Below are 15,002 nucleotides of genomic sequence, written 5' to 3' on the forward strand. Positions count from 1 at the left end.
GCTCAGAATCAAACAACATAAGTATAATATCAGAACTGCATCTGAAAGCAGTGCCTTGTTCGTTCATGTTAGGAATAATAATCACCCCATTGCTTGGGAAAAAAGCTTAGAAGTATTCAAATCATCTTGTGTCACAGAAAGACTTCTGGTTGAAGCTAGTTTGATTAAGGAATTAAAATCAATAAACCTTAGTGATGGTCAGTTCAAAACTGATAATATGTTACATAAATTTATTTGTCAGTGGCCCAAGGTTAAAAATGCTTTGAAAACCTTTGATCTAGATGTATAATAGTTATTTTGTGGGTCCCTTATTTTTGACCTGACCTGACTAGTCACGTCACCACCCTTCTCTTAAGCTCCTCTACGTGTGTGTTGGTGTGGGGATTAGTGGATGTCATCATTATGACCTGACCTCATGTTTTTAGGTCACCCTGTATATTTAAGCCCTCTCTGTCCATGTAATCCAGTTGCCTCTGAAGATGTCTTGAATAAAGATCTAAAGCCACACCTGTTTTATATATATATATATATATATATATACACATATATATATATATATATATATATATATATATATATATATATATATATATATATATATATATATATATATATATATATATATATATATATATATATATATATATATATATATATATATATATATATATATATATATATATATATATATATATATATATATATATACACATATATATATATATATATATATATATATATATATATATATATATATATATATATATATATATATATATATATATATATATATATATATATATATATATATATATATATATATATATATATATATATATATATATATATATATATATATATATACAACAAAATATATGTACAAAAAATAAATGTTAAATGAATTATTTATGGTGCATTAGGGTACTGGTCACTTCAGACACAAAGATGGGCTATAAATAGCCTTCTTTATCTCCCCTCCATCTCACCCTGAGCCAGAGGGAAGGGTGGTGGTAAATAACATTTGTTTGCTTATTTTCCATTTACTTGAAATAGATTTACCGAAATATTTGTTTATTTATTTAAAAGTCATTTACTGAATATTCTATGTAAAAAATAAATTTTAAATTAATTATTTATAGGAGATAAGTATTATGATCAGTAAATATATGGTATTACTGGCCACTTCAGACACAAAGACGGGATAAAAATAGCCCATCTCCCCCTCTTCTTACAGCTGCCAATGGGAAGCGTCTTGGTAATTAAATTTGATATTTATTTTCATTGTCTAATTTATCATGTATCAAAGTAATATTACTAAAAATTGTGTAGGTAGTAGGCAGCTACCAAACAGGTAGATACTACCGCCTGGGGAGATATTGGAAGCATAATGTGTTGTCTAATGGTAGACCCTGCTGCCATATGGCATCACGAAAATTTTGACCAAGTCCCAGGTTCAGCGCTGACCTGACTTTCTGCCTCATTTACACACAATTGCAGTTTGAATTGTTCCTCTAACTTTGACAACACAACATACATACAGTATATTATTTCTCACTTTTGATCTTTTTTTTACTTTTTGTATTTATTTATAGTTAGTTACTTAAAATAAGGCCAATTCACTTCAAGTAATGGCATCAAATGTTACCAGCTGGTGTAGTGTAAACACTAGTGACGTCACTTAAGCGTCTGTATTTAACTGTCAGTAGTTTCAAGAATTAATGCAGTCATTTACTGAATATTCCTCGTAAAAAATTAATTTTAAATTAATTATTTATCGGAGATAAGTATTATTATCAGTAAATATACCGATATGCATTACTGACCACCTCCACGGCTAAAAATAGCCCAATCTCGCGGTCACTTTCCCTTTCTTGTCTCCTCACTGGCAAATGGGGGGGGGTGTGGGGAGGGGTGTGTGATGATAGCTGTGTTTATTACAGGGGTATAATTCTCTTTTACGGTATGTTAGACAGGTTTATAATACATTTTTATTATTTTAATATACCGGTAATCTTAATTTGAATCCAGCTTGCCAAACGTAAGTTTCAGTATAAAATAATTAGTGGTAAGACCTTGTGAGTGGCTTACGATGTTTCCATCACCACTCTTGACACACTAAACCACAATATTTAAGAGGTAAGAATTTTATACTTGGTGGTTTAGACGACCCCCTAACTTTGGGCAAATTTTTTTAATGTTCAAATTCCATCTTATAAGCCGAGATATACGGTATATATTCATATCAGGTATTTTTTTTCCAGTTAATTTTGGAATTGTTAAAGCTAGTTTTCTAAAATCAATCTGACTTCTAATTCCTGAGTAAATTTCTTCTTAAGAAACATGAAAAGGACATCACACAAAACTGAAGGTGACACACCAAAAACAAGAAGTTTGTCTAAGGCAGACAATAGATACTGCTGTGACATACCACTAATTTAATAAATGAAATATTATAAAGAAAGAGAGAGAGAGAAGTGAATGAACTACCCAACTTCTTTTAGCAAGTTATCAAAGTGAAAGCTATAAATACATTATTAGTTACTACTGTAAAGGGAATATACTTATGACAAAATAATCTGTGTGATTGAAGAGTAGGGTAAACAAAGCACTTACAGTAGTGTACTGTACTTTGTTATTTGTACCAGTTTATTTTTAAACCCTTCAGTGGTAATGACATACAGTACATCTATGATAAGTTTTCCGGCCAAGTGAGTTAATTTCTAACCTGTAGAATTCTTTGACATGTGACAACTTAACCTGGTAACCAGACACCTCTCACAGTGGCCAGTGTTTACCAGGGTGTGGAGGGGGTAAAGGCCACTCTCCTCTCTCTGGCTAGGAAGTTCAAGTGATGTTATCAACTCATTAACTGTTGATGGACAGACATAATTACAAAAAAAAATTTTCGCTTAAAGACCATAGTTGATCATTAACTGTTGATGGACTGATGTAATTACTAAATTTATTACTCGCTTAAAGATCACAGTAGTCGAAGTGCAGCAATAACATCATAATGTCAACGATACCGCTTTCCATAACATATTTCAGAGCCCTGAACATTATCTAGATACCATGTGAGGCTTCAAATGAGATTATGTGATATGTCAAGTGAAATTAACAATGACAAACAGATGGAAACAATGAGCCATCATAGAATGGATGGGGTCTGACTACTAACCACTGTAGAGGTAAAAAAGATGAAATAACCATTTAAATAACCAATTATTGCATAAAGAAATATAAGTCTTCATCTGAACAATTTGTGATATCCTCATAAACCTTGTGTAACACAACTGTGATCACATCTTGAGTACAAAACCAGGTCCACTTGAGCTGGCTCCGCCCAAGAAGAACCCCCTGGCAGCCAGCTCTTCATCGCCATCAACCTGTGAATGAGAAAAAAAATTATAAATGCCTAAAAATAGAAAGGGTGAGTAAGTATTATACAGTGGTCCCTCGGTTAACGAACGCCTCAGTTAACGAAATTTCGGTTAACGAACTGCCTCCCATAAGATTCTTAAATTCGGTTAACGAACAAAAATTCGGTTAACGAATTTCTTATGAACCGACCTCAACATGTTTTTGCTTGCACTGGCCGGGCAACCAGCTTTAGTATCAGTCCGCCAATACATTAATCGGTTCCAGGGCTTAAATTCCTAACTATTTTAGTAAATATCAAGAAGTTTATACTATTCAATAATTTTAAAAGTTTAATATTAAATTTTTTAGTCATTTTAACAATTATTGAACATAATTGAAGGTAAAGTGACTAGTTTAATGCGCGGCATCCAGCCTCTTAACACAGCAAACAGGCGTTAGTCTCTCTCTGTTTTCACTGGAGGTAACATCTTGCCTGAGACTCTCTTCAACTAAACGCTTTTTTTCTGTGTTTCCAAGCAAATTATTGGTGATTTTGAAATATATTTTACATATTGACAATATATAATGCAGTGCAGTGTTGATTTAAAGAAAATAATCTTGAAATACACCAAGAGAACTAAAATTTTATGGGTGAAATGGTGCCATGGGGTGACTTCTCTTCCACCCCAATGCCTTCTCTTCTTCCTTCTCCTCCACCCCCATTCTAATTCCCATCATCATCATCATCATCATCCAGGAGCCTTCTACATACACACCTCAAAGTAAGTGAACTTTTCTACCATTTTTGTTGAATTTAGGCAATTTTCGGTGAGCTGGAACCAATTATCCAAAAACCCATTGAAACAATGGTTTCGGTTAACGAACAACCTGCTGGAACGGATTGTGTTCGTTAACCGAGGGACCACTAGACAGCTCCTCCCCGACTTACGACCTACTCGACTTATGACCACCCGAACTTATGACCTGCCTCGGTCGTACCAAAATTTTGTCAAATTACGTATTTTCGAGTCCCAACGTCAGTGATTGCACTGTGTACTGAAAATTTTTTTGTTTGTAATTCACTTTAAAATGGCTGGCAAGCTAAACAGTGAGAGTTTTGTGGTGCTGAGAAGAAAAAGAGACACCCATTTTAGATTTTCTATGTATTATTTAAGCATTTTCGACTTACGACCATTTCGACTTACGACCTGGATTTGGGTCCCTAACCCCGTCGTAAGTCGGGGAGGAGCTGTATAACATTAATTTCGTTTTTGTTTTTATCGACATACAATAAAGTATAAAAAAATCACACAAGTGAGTGAAATTTCAACCCAAACCATTCTGAACTGCAAGACTTGCCACATGGGCACTGTAAATCAAAGTCTAGTAGCACCTTGGTAAGGATTATTCTCTACAATTCGGGTCAATAACCATAACCTGGCTATTTTCAAACAAATTTTTTCATCATACATAGACACAGATGTTTAATTCCTTATGTATAACTTTCAACAATATTTAATACTTAGTGTCAACTTGGAGAAGACTTCATATGGATAAGTTTAATGGTGTACTTCCAGAAGCTACATAATTCTCTGTTGTGACTGTTTTCTAATAAATGCAATCACAAACACCTTTTCCCTATACACAACATACATCTCAACTACAAACAATAAATTTTCTGACCAGATCTTTAAAGTTCTTGCCACCAGATGGAGGCTTAGGACTTAGCCCGACTTTCTTTGAGCGACCGTGTGGATTTTCCGACTTGGCCGGCCACGTAGGAAACATAGCGGGGTCAACAGGAGCTGGGGCTTCTTTGTGGAAATAGTCGTGATGAACTGCCTCCTGACAGGTAATGCGTTTTGGGGGATTGTAAGTGAGGAACCTGGAATGAGAATCCAAATGATAAATCTACACTAGCAAGAATCTAAATACTGTACTAAATTATCAATATCAATAATTTAAATACTGTACTAAATTAACACTACCAAGAACTTAAATACTAAATTGTCTTTATCACGAATTTAAATACTAATTTAGCTCTAGCAAGAATCTAAATACTAAATTATCACTAGCAAGAATTTAAATACTAAATTATCACTAGCATGAATTTAAATACTAAATAACACTAGCAAGAATAAGAGAAAAGTACAATATAGGAAAGCCTCGAATAACGACAATTCGTATTTAAAACCCTCGTGATGGTAGTGCTGGTTCAAAAGCAAAAGGAAAGTGTATAAACTTAGCCTAGAAACTAGATGTGTTAATACGATATGAAAAAGGTCTGTGGATATTTCACGTGCTTTGGGGATGGTGGAATCAACAATAAAAACTATCCATAAGAATGAAGAAAAAATTAAAGAAAGTGCTCTGTCTACAACTCGGTTAAGTGCAAATAAAGTTTGCCAAAGCAAGAAAAATTGGAAGAAATGGAGAAACTTTCAAGTATATTGATTGAAGACAAAAATCAGAAGCATACTCCATTGAGCATGGTTATTATTCAAACAAACGCCCTAGCATTGTTTAATTATCTTAAAAATGCAAGTAAGAGTGAAAGTGTTAAAACCATAAGCTACTTGCCCAGTCAAGTTTTTAATGTTAATGAAACTGGACTATATTGGAAGAAAATGCCTTTCCAGACATTTATTTCGATGGAAGAGAATGCTGCACCAGGATTCAAAGCAGCCAAAGATCATATCACACTCTTCGTGGGTGGTAATACAAAAGGTGACTTTAAACTCAAACCTCTTGCTGTCTATCAATTTGAAAATCCTAGAGCATTCAAAGGGGTGTAATCAAAATTTGCCAGTAATTTGGCGGTCAAACATTAAAGCATGGATGACAATGACTCTTTTCATTGATTGGTTCAAAAAATAATTTCGCCCAACATTAAATGAATACTATGCGAAGAAAAACATGACACACAAGGCACTACTTATATTAAATAATGCTCTAGGCCACCCAGCACACCTAAATGAATTGTCTGAACTTGTACTAGTTGTTTTCCTTCCACTGAATACCATGTCTATGCTTCAACCATAGTTTGAACCAAGACGTTATATCATCATTTAAGGCCTATTATTTACATCGTGCCATGTCTCAACTTATTGAAGGAACAGATGGTGCTGGAGAGCTGTTCATAAAAGAATTTTGGCATCATCTTATTGGAATGTCATGGAAGGAAGCAACGGAAGGAAATATGGATGGTGTGTGGAGGAAATTATCACCAGAATGTATAAAAACCTTCAAAGGTTTTGAGGAAACCATGACAAACATTCAAATAAATATTGTTGAGCTTACCAAGCACATAGTACGATTTGAAGAAGTTGATGAAGAGAATGTTCCGGAGCTATTAAACAGTCACGGAGAATACCCACCTAATGAAGAACTGATGCAACTTGAACAAGAGCACAATCAGAACACAAACACACCAACAGATACGCCCACCTCACCTAGCAAATTTACGACTAAGAGTTTGGCAGAAGCATTTGCTTACATGGAGCAAGCAATGAACATATTTTCTGAAAAGCATCCATCAACAGAGCAAAGCACTAAAACTAGCAGGGACGTGAAAAATGCACATGCACCATACATAAAGATTTATGATGAAAAAAAGAAAGCAGCTGTGCAAGGTTCTTTAGACAGTTTTATTATTCGAAAGTCTACGTCATCAACTTCAGCTACAGGTATATCAACTTCAGATATGGCTACACTATCAACTTCAGGTACAGCCACACCATCAACTTCAGGTACAACCACACCATCAACTTCAGGTACAGCCACACCATCAACTTCAAGTACAACCACACCATCAACTTCAGGTACATCTACACCATCAACTTCAGGTACAGCCACACCATCAACTTCAGGTACAACCACACCATCAACTTCAGGTACAGCCACACCATCAACTTCAGGTACAGCCACACCATCAACTTCAGGTACATCTACACATCTTCAGGTACAGCCACACCATCAACTTCACAACCACACCATCAACTGGCAGGTACAGCCACCCATCAACTTCACAGCCACACATCAACTTCAGGCACAGCTACACCATCAACTTCAGCCACACCATCAACTTCAGGTACATCTACACCATCAACTTCAGGTACAGCCACACATCAACTTCAGGTACAGCCACACCATCAGGTACAGCTACCATCAACTTCAGGCACAGCTACACCATGAACTTCAGGCACAGCTACACCATCAACTTCAGGCACAGCTACATCGCGAACTTCAGGCACAGCTACACCATCAACTTCAGGCACAGCTACATCAACTTCAGGCACAGCTTCATCATCAACTTCAGGTACAGCCACACCATCAACTTCAGGTACAGCTACACCATCAACTTCAGGTACAGCCACACCATCAACTTCAGGCACAGCTACACCATCAACTTCAGGCACAGCTACACCATCAACTTCAGGCACAGCCACACCATCAACTTCAGGTACAGCCACACCATCAACTTCAGGTACAGCTACACCATCAACTTCAGGTACAGCCACACCATCAACTTCAGGCACAGCTACACCATCAACTTCAGGTACAGCCACACCATCAACTTCAGGTACAGCTACACCATCAACTTCAGGTACAGCCACACCATCAACTTCAGGTACAGCTACACCATCAACTTCAGGTACAGCCACACCATCAACTTCAGGCTTCAACTTCAGGTACATCTACACCATCAACTTCAGGTACAGCCACACCATCAACTTCAGGTACAACCACACCATCAACTTCAGGTACAGCCACACCATCAACTTCAGGTACAGCCACACCATCAACTTCAGGTACATCTACACCATCAACTTCAGGTACAGCCACACCATCAACTTCAAGTACAACCACACCATCAACTTCAGGTACATCTACACCATCAACTTCAGGTACAGCCACACCATCAACTTCAGGTACAGCCACACCATCAACTTCAGGCACAGCTACACCATCAACTTCAGGTACAGCCACACCATCAACTTCAGGTACATCTACCATCAACTTCAGGTACAGCCACACCATCAACTTCAGGTACAGCTACACCATCAACTTCAGGTACAGCCACACCATCAACTTCAGGTACATCTACACCATCAACTTCAGGCACAGCTACACCATCAACTTCAGGTACAGCCACACCATCAACTTCAGGTACAGCCACACCATCAACTTCAGGTACAGCTACACCATCAACTTCAGGTACATCTACACCATCAACTTCAGGTACAGCCACACCATCAACTTCAGGTACACCATCAACTTCAGGTACAGCCACACCATCAACTTCAGGTACAGCTACACCATCAACTTCAGGTACAGCCACACCATCAACTTCAGGTACAGCTACACCATCAACTTCAGGTACAGCCACACCATCAACTTCAGTACAGCCACACCATCAACTTCAGGCACAGCTACACCATCAACTTCAGGTACAGCTACACCATCAACTTCAGGCACAGCTACACCACAACTTCGGTACAGCTACACATCAACTTCAGGTACAGCTACACCATCAACTTCAGGTACAGCTACACCATCAACTTCAGGTACAGCTACACCATCAACTTCAGGTACAGCTACACCATCAACTTCAGGTACAGCTACACCATCAACTTCAGGTACAGCTACACCATCAACTTCAGGTACAGCTACACCATCAACTTCAGGTACAGCTACACATCAACTTCAGGTACAGCTACACCATCAACTTCAGGTACAGCTACACCATCAACTTCAGGTACAGCTACACCATCAACTTCAGGTACAGCTACACCATCAACTTCAGGTACAGCTACACCATCAACTTCAGGTACAGCTACACCATCAACTTCAGGTACAGCTACACATCAACTTCAGGTACAGCCACCATTCAGGTACAGCCACACCATCAACTTCAGGCACAGCTACACCATCAACTTCAGGTACAGCCACACCATCAACTTCAGGTACATCTACACCATCAACTTCAGGTACAGCCACACCATCAACTTCAGGTACAGTTACACCATGAACTTCAGGCACAGCTACACCATCAACTTCAGGCACAGCTACATCATGAACTTCAGGCACAGCTACACCATCAACTTCAGGCACAGCTACATCATGAACTTCAGGCACAGCTACATCATTAACTTCAGGTACAGCTACATCATGAACTTCAGGCACAGCTACACCATCAACTTCAGGCACAGCTACACCATCAACTTCAGGCACAGCTACATCATCAACTTCAGGTACAGCTACACCATCAACTTCAGGTGCACCATGAACTTCAGGTACAACTACAGGTTCAGCTTTAGCCAAAGTTGAACCTGTAGCTTCAGATGGAGAACCTGATGAATTAGAAATTTTATCGTCATCTGAGTAAAAAGTCAGACAACAACATTGGCTGCATCCTTATGTTTTCAACTTTACCGCCATTGGTGAGTAGAACTTTTGTTTTACATTCATAAGCATAATTAAAACATAATGTATATGAACAGTAATAAGTGTTGCTTTCATATTCATATGTGTACATATTCATTTTTTTTTGCATTAATTTTATTACAGCTACAACCAGGGTCTTATTTCCTTCTATTTCATATGGAAAACCATCATCATGGGTGTAAACACTAACAACAACAATGGCATCCTGTCTCCTCTTGTCTGACTACATATTATTATTGATTGATATTGTATAAGGTGCATTAATAAACATAATTTAAAGAAAATATTTTTTGTTCATTAATTTTACCGTTTTTTTTGTGAAAAAGAGGGTAAAAAGCCACACAAAATTTATGAAAAGGTCACATTAGGGAATGCATCTTATTATCATTGCTCTATTTTAATGGTAATTAATGACTCATGATACGTCAATACACCTTACACTGCAATATTGGAGGACACATTACCGTCATTATTTGAGGCTTTACTGTAATTGGAAGCAGAAACGAAGGAATAGAAGTTAATTTTAATGAAATATTAATAACCAGTATTCATTAAGTCAAAGACACAGTTCTTATCAACTGAGAGTGAAAAAGCATTACAAAGGAGCAAGAGATAGGATGGTTCAGGAACACTGTGGGAAGTGGGATGGGGTGGTGAGGTTAATTTATAGAGAGAAAGAGAGAGAAATCAGTACCTGTTCAGTAGACTAAATCCCTGGTCGGACAGCCTTGTCTTAAACCTCTCTCGTAGATGGTTATACGGGTAATCTGCAAACTGTGTCTTCTTCACCAGGGGCAGTTGGCTATATCCCGGCCAGATTTTTTCACTTGGTGTTCCCAGATCCTGTGGAGGAGTCAACATAGAGAACCAAATATCATATATACTACTTCAATAAAAGAAAACTACAAACACCCAAATTAGTCAAACAAATAAACAAAAAAATATAATATTAACAGTAATCTCAGTCATTTCTTACTTTGAAAATCTTATTAAGCTGATCAATTTCAGACTTTCCAGGGAACATGGGCTCCATGCCAAGCAACTCCCCAAAGATACAACCCACAGACCAGACGTCAATGTGTGTGGAGTACTGTTTGGCTCCTAACAGAAGCTCTGGGGCTCGGTACCACAGAGTCACCACAATGGGTGTATAATGTTTGAGCGGTGAACCATATTCACGTGCCAGACCAAAGTCTCCCACCTGTGGGGGAAATGTTGAACACTTGTATAATTATGTTTGCTGAGAAGAAATAAAAAGAAAAATATAGCTTAGCCAAACTAGTAGTGTAAGCACTTGCTCTTTGTGAGGGTTAAGTTCCAAGGATAGCAACTTATACTATCTTAGTGCATTACCATATGCCTTTACAGTACTGTGTATAAGAAACTTGAGTCACTAATACTACTTATATTTGTATATAGAAGTTTGGAGCTTGATGAAATGGTGTACTGTACATAGATACATCTGGTTACTGAAGCCTAGGGGGATCATCAGGATCACTGTTGGAAGAGGGTGATGCAGTGGTGGTTGGTGGAGAGGTGCGCGGCCAGGAGGTGGTGCGTGGCCAGGAGGCGGGTGGCTGGGAGGAGGAAGGTAGAGTAGCAGCTGAGTGAGTGAGGGAGGGAGACGAATCAACTGGGCATGTAGCTGGTTCTTTCTTGAAAAACATTGTGATTGGTAGTTGCTTCGTCTTGGTTTTGAGGTCTTTAAATAGTTCCTGGTAAGGAAACAATATCTGGTTGATGTCTTGGACCATCTTAAGGCTCCATTCCATGAAAGGGTCGTGGTCAGCAATGAAATCAGTTACCATCTTCACCTGTCAAAATAGTTCACAAAAACTGTTCAAGCCCCAACCTTCTTGTTGCAATTTCAAAATTTCTTCTTCAGCACTTTTTACCAACTCTCCAAATACTCTTCTGTCAGTTCCTCTCCATTCCCATCAATCAGCTCTTTCACGTCTTCAGCAGCCATGTCCACAAACCTCTCACCACCCAATTGGCATGCAACACTCACAATGTCATTCACATCCTTTACTACGGACAGAAATCCCTGGAAGTTATTCACACACTCAGGCCATAAGGTTCAATAACAAGCATTCACTGTCTCTGGTTGAGTTCACTGAATGCTTCACTGACGTCGGTAATGCAGTCCGCAATGCTGTACTCCTTCTAACAATTGCTAACATCAAGGTCAGGGTCTGTGTCTATGGCACCACGGATATGACCAAAAGAGCGTAGGGTGTAATATGCCTTGAAGGTGCATATTACACCCTGATCAAGAGGCTGAATAAGAGCAGTGATGTTAGGGGGTAGGAACACCACCTCTACACCTGGATGGCTAAAGTGCAAACTTTCTGGGTGGCCTTGTGCATTATCTGTCAATAATAGCACCTTGAATTCCATCTTCTTGGAAGCAAGGTACTTCTCCACTACTGGGACGAAGCATTTATGGAACCAATCCAGGAATGCTTGCCCAGTTACCCATGTCTTTTTGTTTGACTACCAAAAAACTGGCAAAAGGTTCTTGTTTTAACTCTTTAAAGCTCTAGGGTTTGCTGAGTGGTAAAGCAAGCCAGGATTGATCATATGGCCAGTGGCATTGCCACAGAAGATTAGCATCACTCTTTCCTTGGCTGCCTTGAGCCCAGGGGCATGCCTCTCTCTTGTTTGTTTATGTACATTCTACCAGGCATCTTTTTTCCAATATAGACCAGATTCATCAGCATTAAACACTTGCTCTGGTCAGCTTCACATTATGGAGAAAGAATCTTTCTTAAAATTCTCGAACCACCCTTTATTGGCACTAAAAGTTGGTTCAGTAGCCGCACTAGCCACTTCACCACATGTCGACTCGTTAAAATGGGCATGAAGACCGTTAGCCTTCTCGCGAATCACGTTACTGTCAATTGGAAAATTTTTGCGTTGCTGGTCCTCAATCAAAATGTTCAGTGTTTTTTGTTTTTACTATGTTCTTGTCACAAACAACCTGCACTACTTTAGCACTTGCAGGAACACTCACTTGAACAGAATCACAAATTGTTTGTTCAATCTTCTTTATATACCGCACTGTGGTTTCATTCACACCAAACAACTGCGGCAGCACTCATCCCCTCCTTTAACTTGTCTAATAATTTCTCTTTGTCAGGGTCGTCACTGACTTCTGCCTTTTATGTTTCACTTCACTAGCATCACTAACACTGACACTATGCAGTTTTTTAGGAGTCATTTTCACACAGAAACACTGAAGTTTTGAGAGTACAATACAAGATGCTGGGTCAGAGGCAATGGTTGAGCATGAACAGAAGGAGATGAGACACTGCTGGTGCGTGACTCTTTGCGCTGTGGGAAAAGGCTCTCAAGCTAGCCACCATTTGCTTACCGCAAATCGTCAAAATAGCGAATCGCAAACCCGCGAATGACAATGGTCTACTCGACTCTACTGTATAACCATTAAAAAACTATCAACCATCATGAAAAAAGTACTAACTACAAGGGGGTCCTCGTTATCCACGGTTAATTGGGACCGGAATGGAAATAGGTCAAATTGGGACCATGACATTGTACATGACACTCAAAAAAATATTTATATGATATATCTCAACAATTATTTATCTTAGAGAGATTTGTTAACATTTGATAACACATTATTTTAAGAAATTATTTAACTTTATAAGTTATCTAACATCCTTAAAGTTCATTGGGGTCGGTGTGTTGAGGCAACGTAGGTTGTGCCAGCGACCCGCAGCAACCGTTGCTGGTGCAAACTCACTCCAGTGGTTCATCAAGACAAAATACTTATTATAATGTTTTAAAAATACATAATTTTCACATAATAAAATATTTTTATTTACTTTGCTTCAAAGGTTGAGATGTTTGGCTTGATTGGATTGTTGGGGGATGGAGGATTAGTTGGAGGATGAAAAAAAACAGGACTAGATGGACTGTCCACTCCCACTCTTCTTTCACCTAATCACTTTTAATTTTACATATATATTATAGCTAGTGTACTTCCTTTTGAGTGCTGCACCACCCTGTTTGGGTTGGGAGCTCATGGCTAAAAAATTATAAAATAATTCACCACAACATGCTAGAAAAGACACAAAAAGACAGGAGTAAACACAACACAGCACTGGTCTGGACGAAACAAAGTGGGAGATTGGCGCGACAACACGTGTGTGTGCATGCATGACGCCAGGAAGAGATGAAATTTCAAACACTTCAGTTAAAAATCCATAGATTTTATCAGGAGTTTTCAGAGTTTTTGAGTGGTTTTGAATGGGGAGTTTTTACATGGATGGCCACAAAAAGTTGACCACTTAACTGCAAAACAGCAAATAGTGAATACAGCATGCCCTGACAATTCGCAGTTCTTGATTATTTGCGGACGACATTCTGGATGTATCCAAGAACGTCTGCGGGTAATTTTAAAGTTGCCAGCATTATCACGGCCGGGAGAGGGAGCCATTCGTTCTAGAGACTGTAATTTCTTTTACCTCTATTGTAATGTATATGTGCACGCACGCATGCACATATATATACAGTGACCCCTCGGTTAACGAACTCAATCCGTTCCAGAAGGTCGTTCGTTAACCGAAAAGTTCGTTAACCGAAACCATTGTTTCAATGGGTTTTTGGGTAATTGGTTCCAGCTCACCAAAAATTTCCTAAATTCAACAAAAATGGTAGAAAAGTTCACTTACTTTGAGGTGTGTATGTAGAAGGCTCCTGGATGATGATGATGATGATGGGAATTACAATGGGGGTGGAGGAGAAGGAAGAAGAGAAGGCATTGGGGTGGAAGAGAAGTCACCCCATGGCACCATTTCACCCATAAAATTTTAGTTCTCTTGGTGTATTTCAAGATTATTTTCTTTAAATCAACACTGTACTGCATTATATATTGTCAATATGTAAAATATATTTCAAAATGACCAATAATTTGCTTGGAAACACAGAAAAAAGCGTTTAGTTAAAGAGAGTCTCAAGCAAGATGTTACCTCCAGTGAAAACAGAGAGACTAACGCCTGTTTGCTGTGTTAAGAGGCTGGATGCTGCGCTTTAAACTAGTCACTTTACCTTCAATTATGTTCAATAATTGTTAAAATGACTAAAAAATTTAATATTAAACTTTTAAAATTATTGAATAGTATAAACTTCTTGATATTTACTAAAATAGTTAGGAATTTAAGCCCTAGAAC

General features: G+C 38.2%; 1 protein-coding gene across 5 annotated transcripts in view; it reads right to left on the reverse strand.

The window, feature by feature from the left end:
- Positions 1 to 2,632: 2,632 nt before the first annotated feature.
- The window catches only part of LOC121858608 (cyclin-dependent kinase 11B-like), a 67,604-nt gene continuing 55,234 nt past the window's right edge, over positions 2,633 to 15,002 (reverse strand). For 4 of the 5 annotated variants that reach the window (XM_042355118.1, XM_042355117.1, XM_042355116.1 and 1 more), the window contains 4 exons: positions 10,784 to 11,008; positions 10,502 to 10,650; positions 5,044 to 5,245; positions 2,633 to 3,386 (listed from right to left, as the gene is read on the reverse strand). In XM_042355118.1, coding sequence (XP_042211052.1) covers positions 3,300 to 3,386; positions 5,044 to 5,245; positions 10,502 to 10,650; positions 10,784 to 11,008 — 663 coding nt within the window. In that variant the 3' untranslated portion in view covers positions 2,633 to 3,299. The remainder of the gene's footprint in view (positions 3,387 to 5,043; positions 5,246 to 10,501; positions 10,651 to 10,783; positions 11,009 to 15,002) is intronic. The other variant, XM_042355119.1, reaches the window with a different exon arrangement.

Source organism: Homarus americanus, unplaced genomic scaffold, assembly GCF_018991925.1.
Source record: "Homarus americanus isolate GMGI-L3 unplaced genomic scaffold, GMGI_Hamer_2.0 scaffold74, whole genome shotgun sequence".
NCBI lineage: Eukaryota > Metazoa > Arthropoda > Malacostraca > Decapoda > Nephropidae > Homarus > Homarus americanus.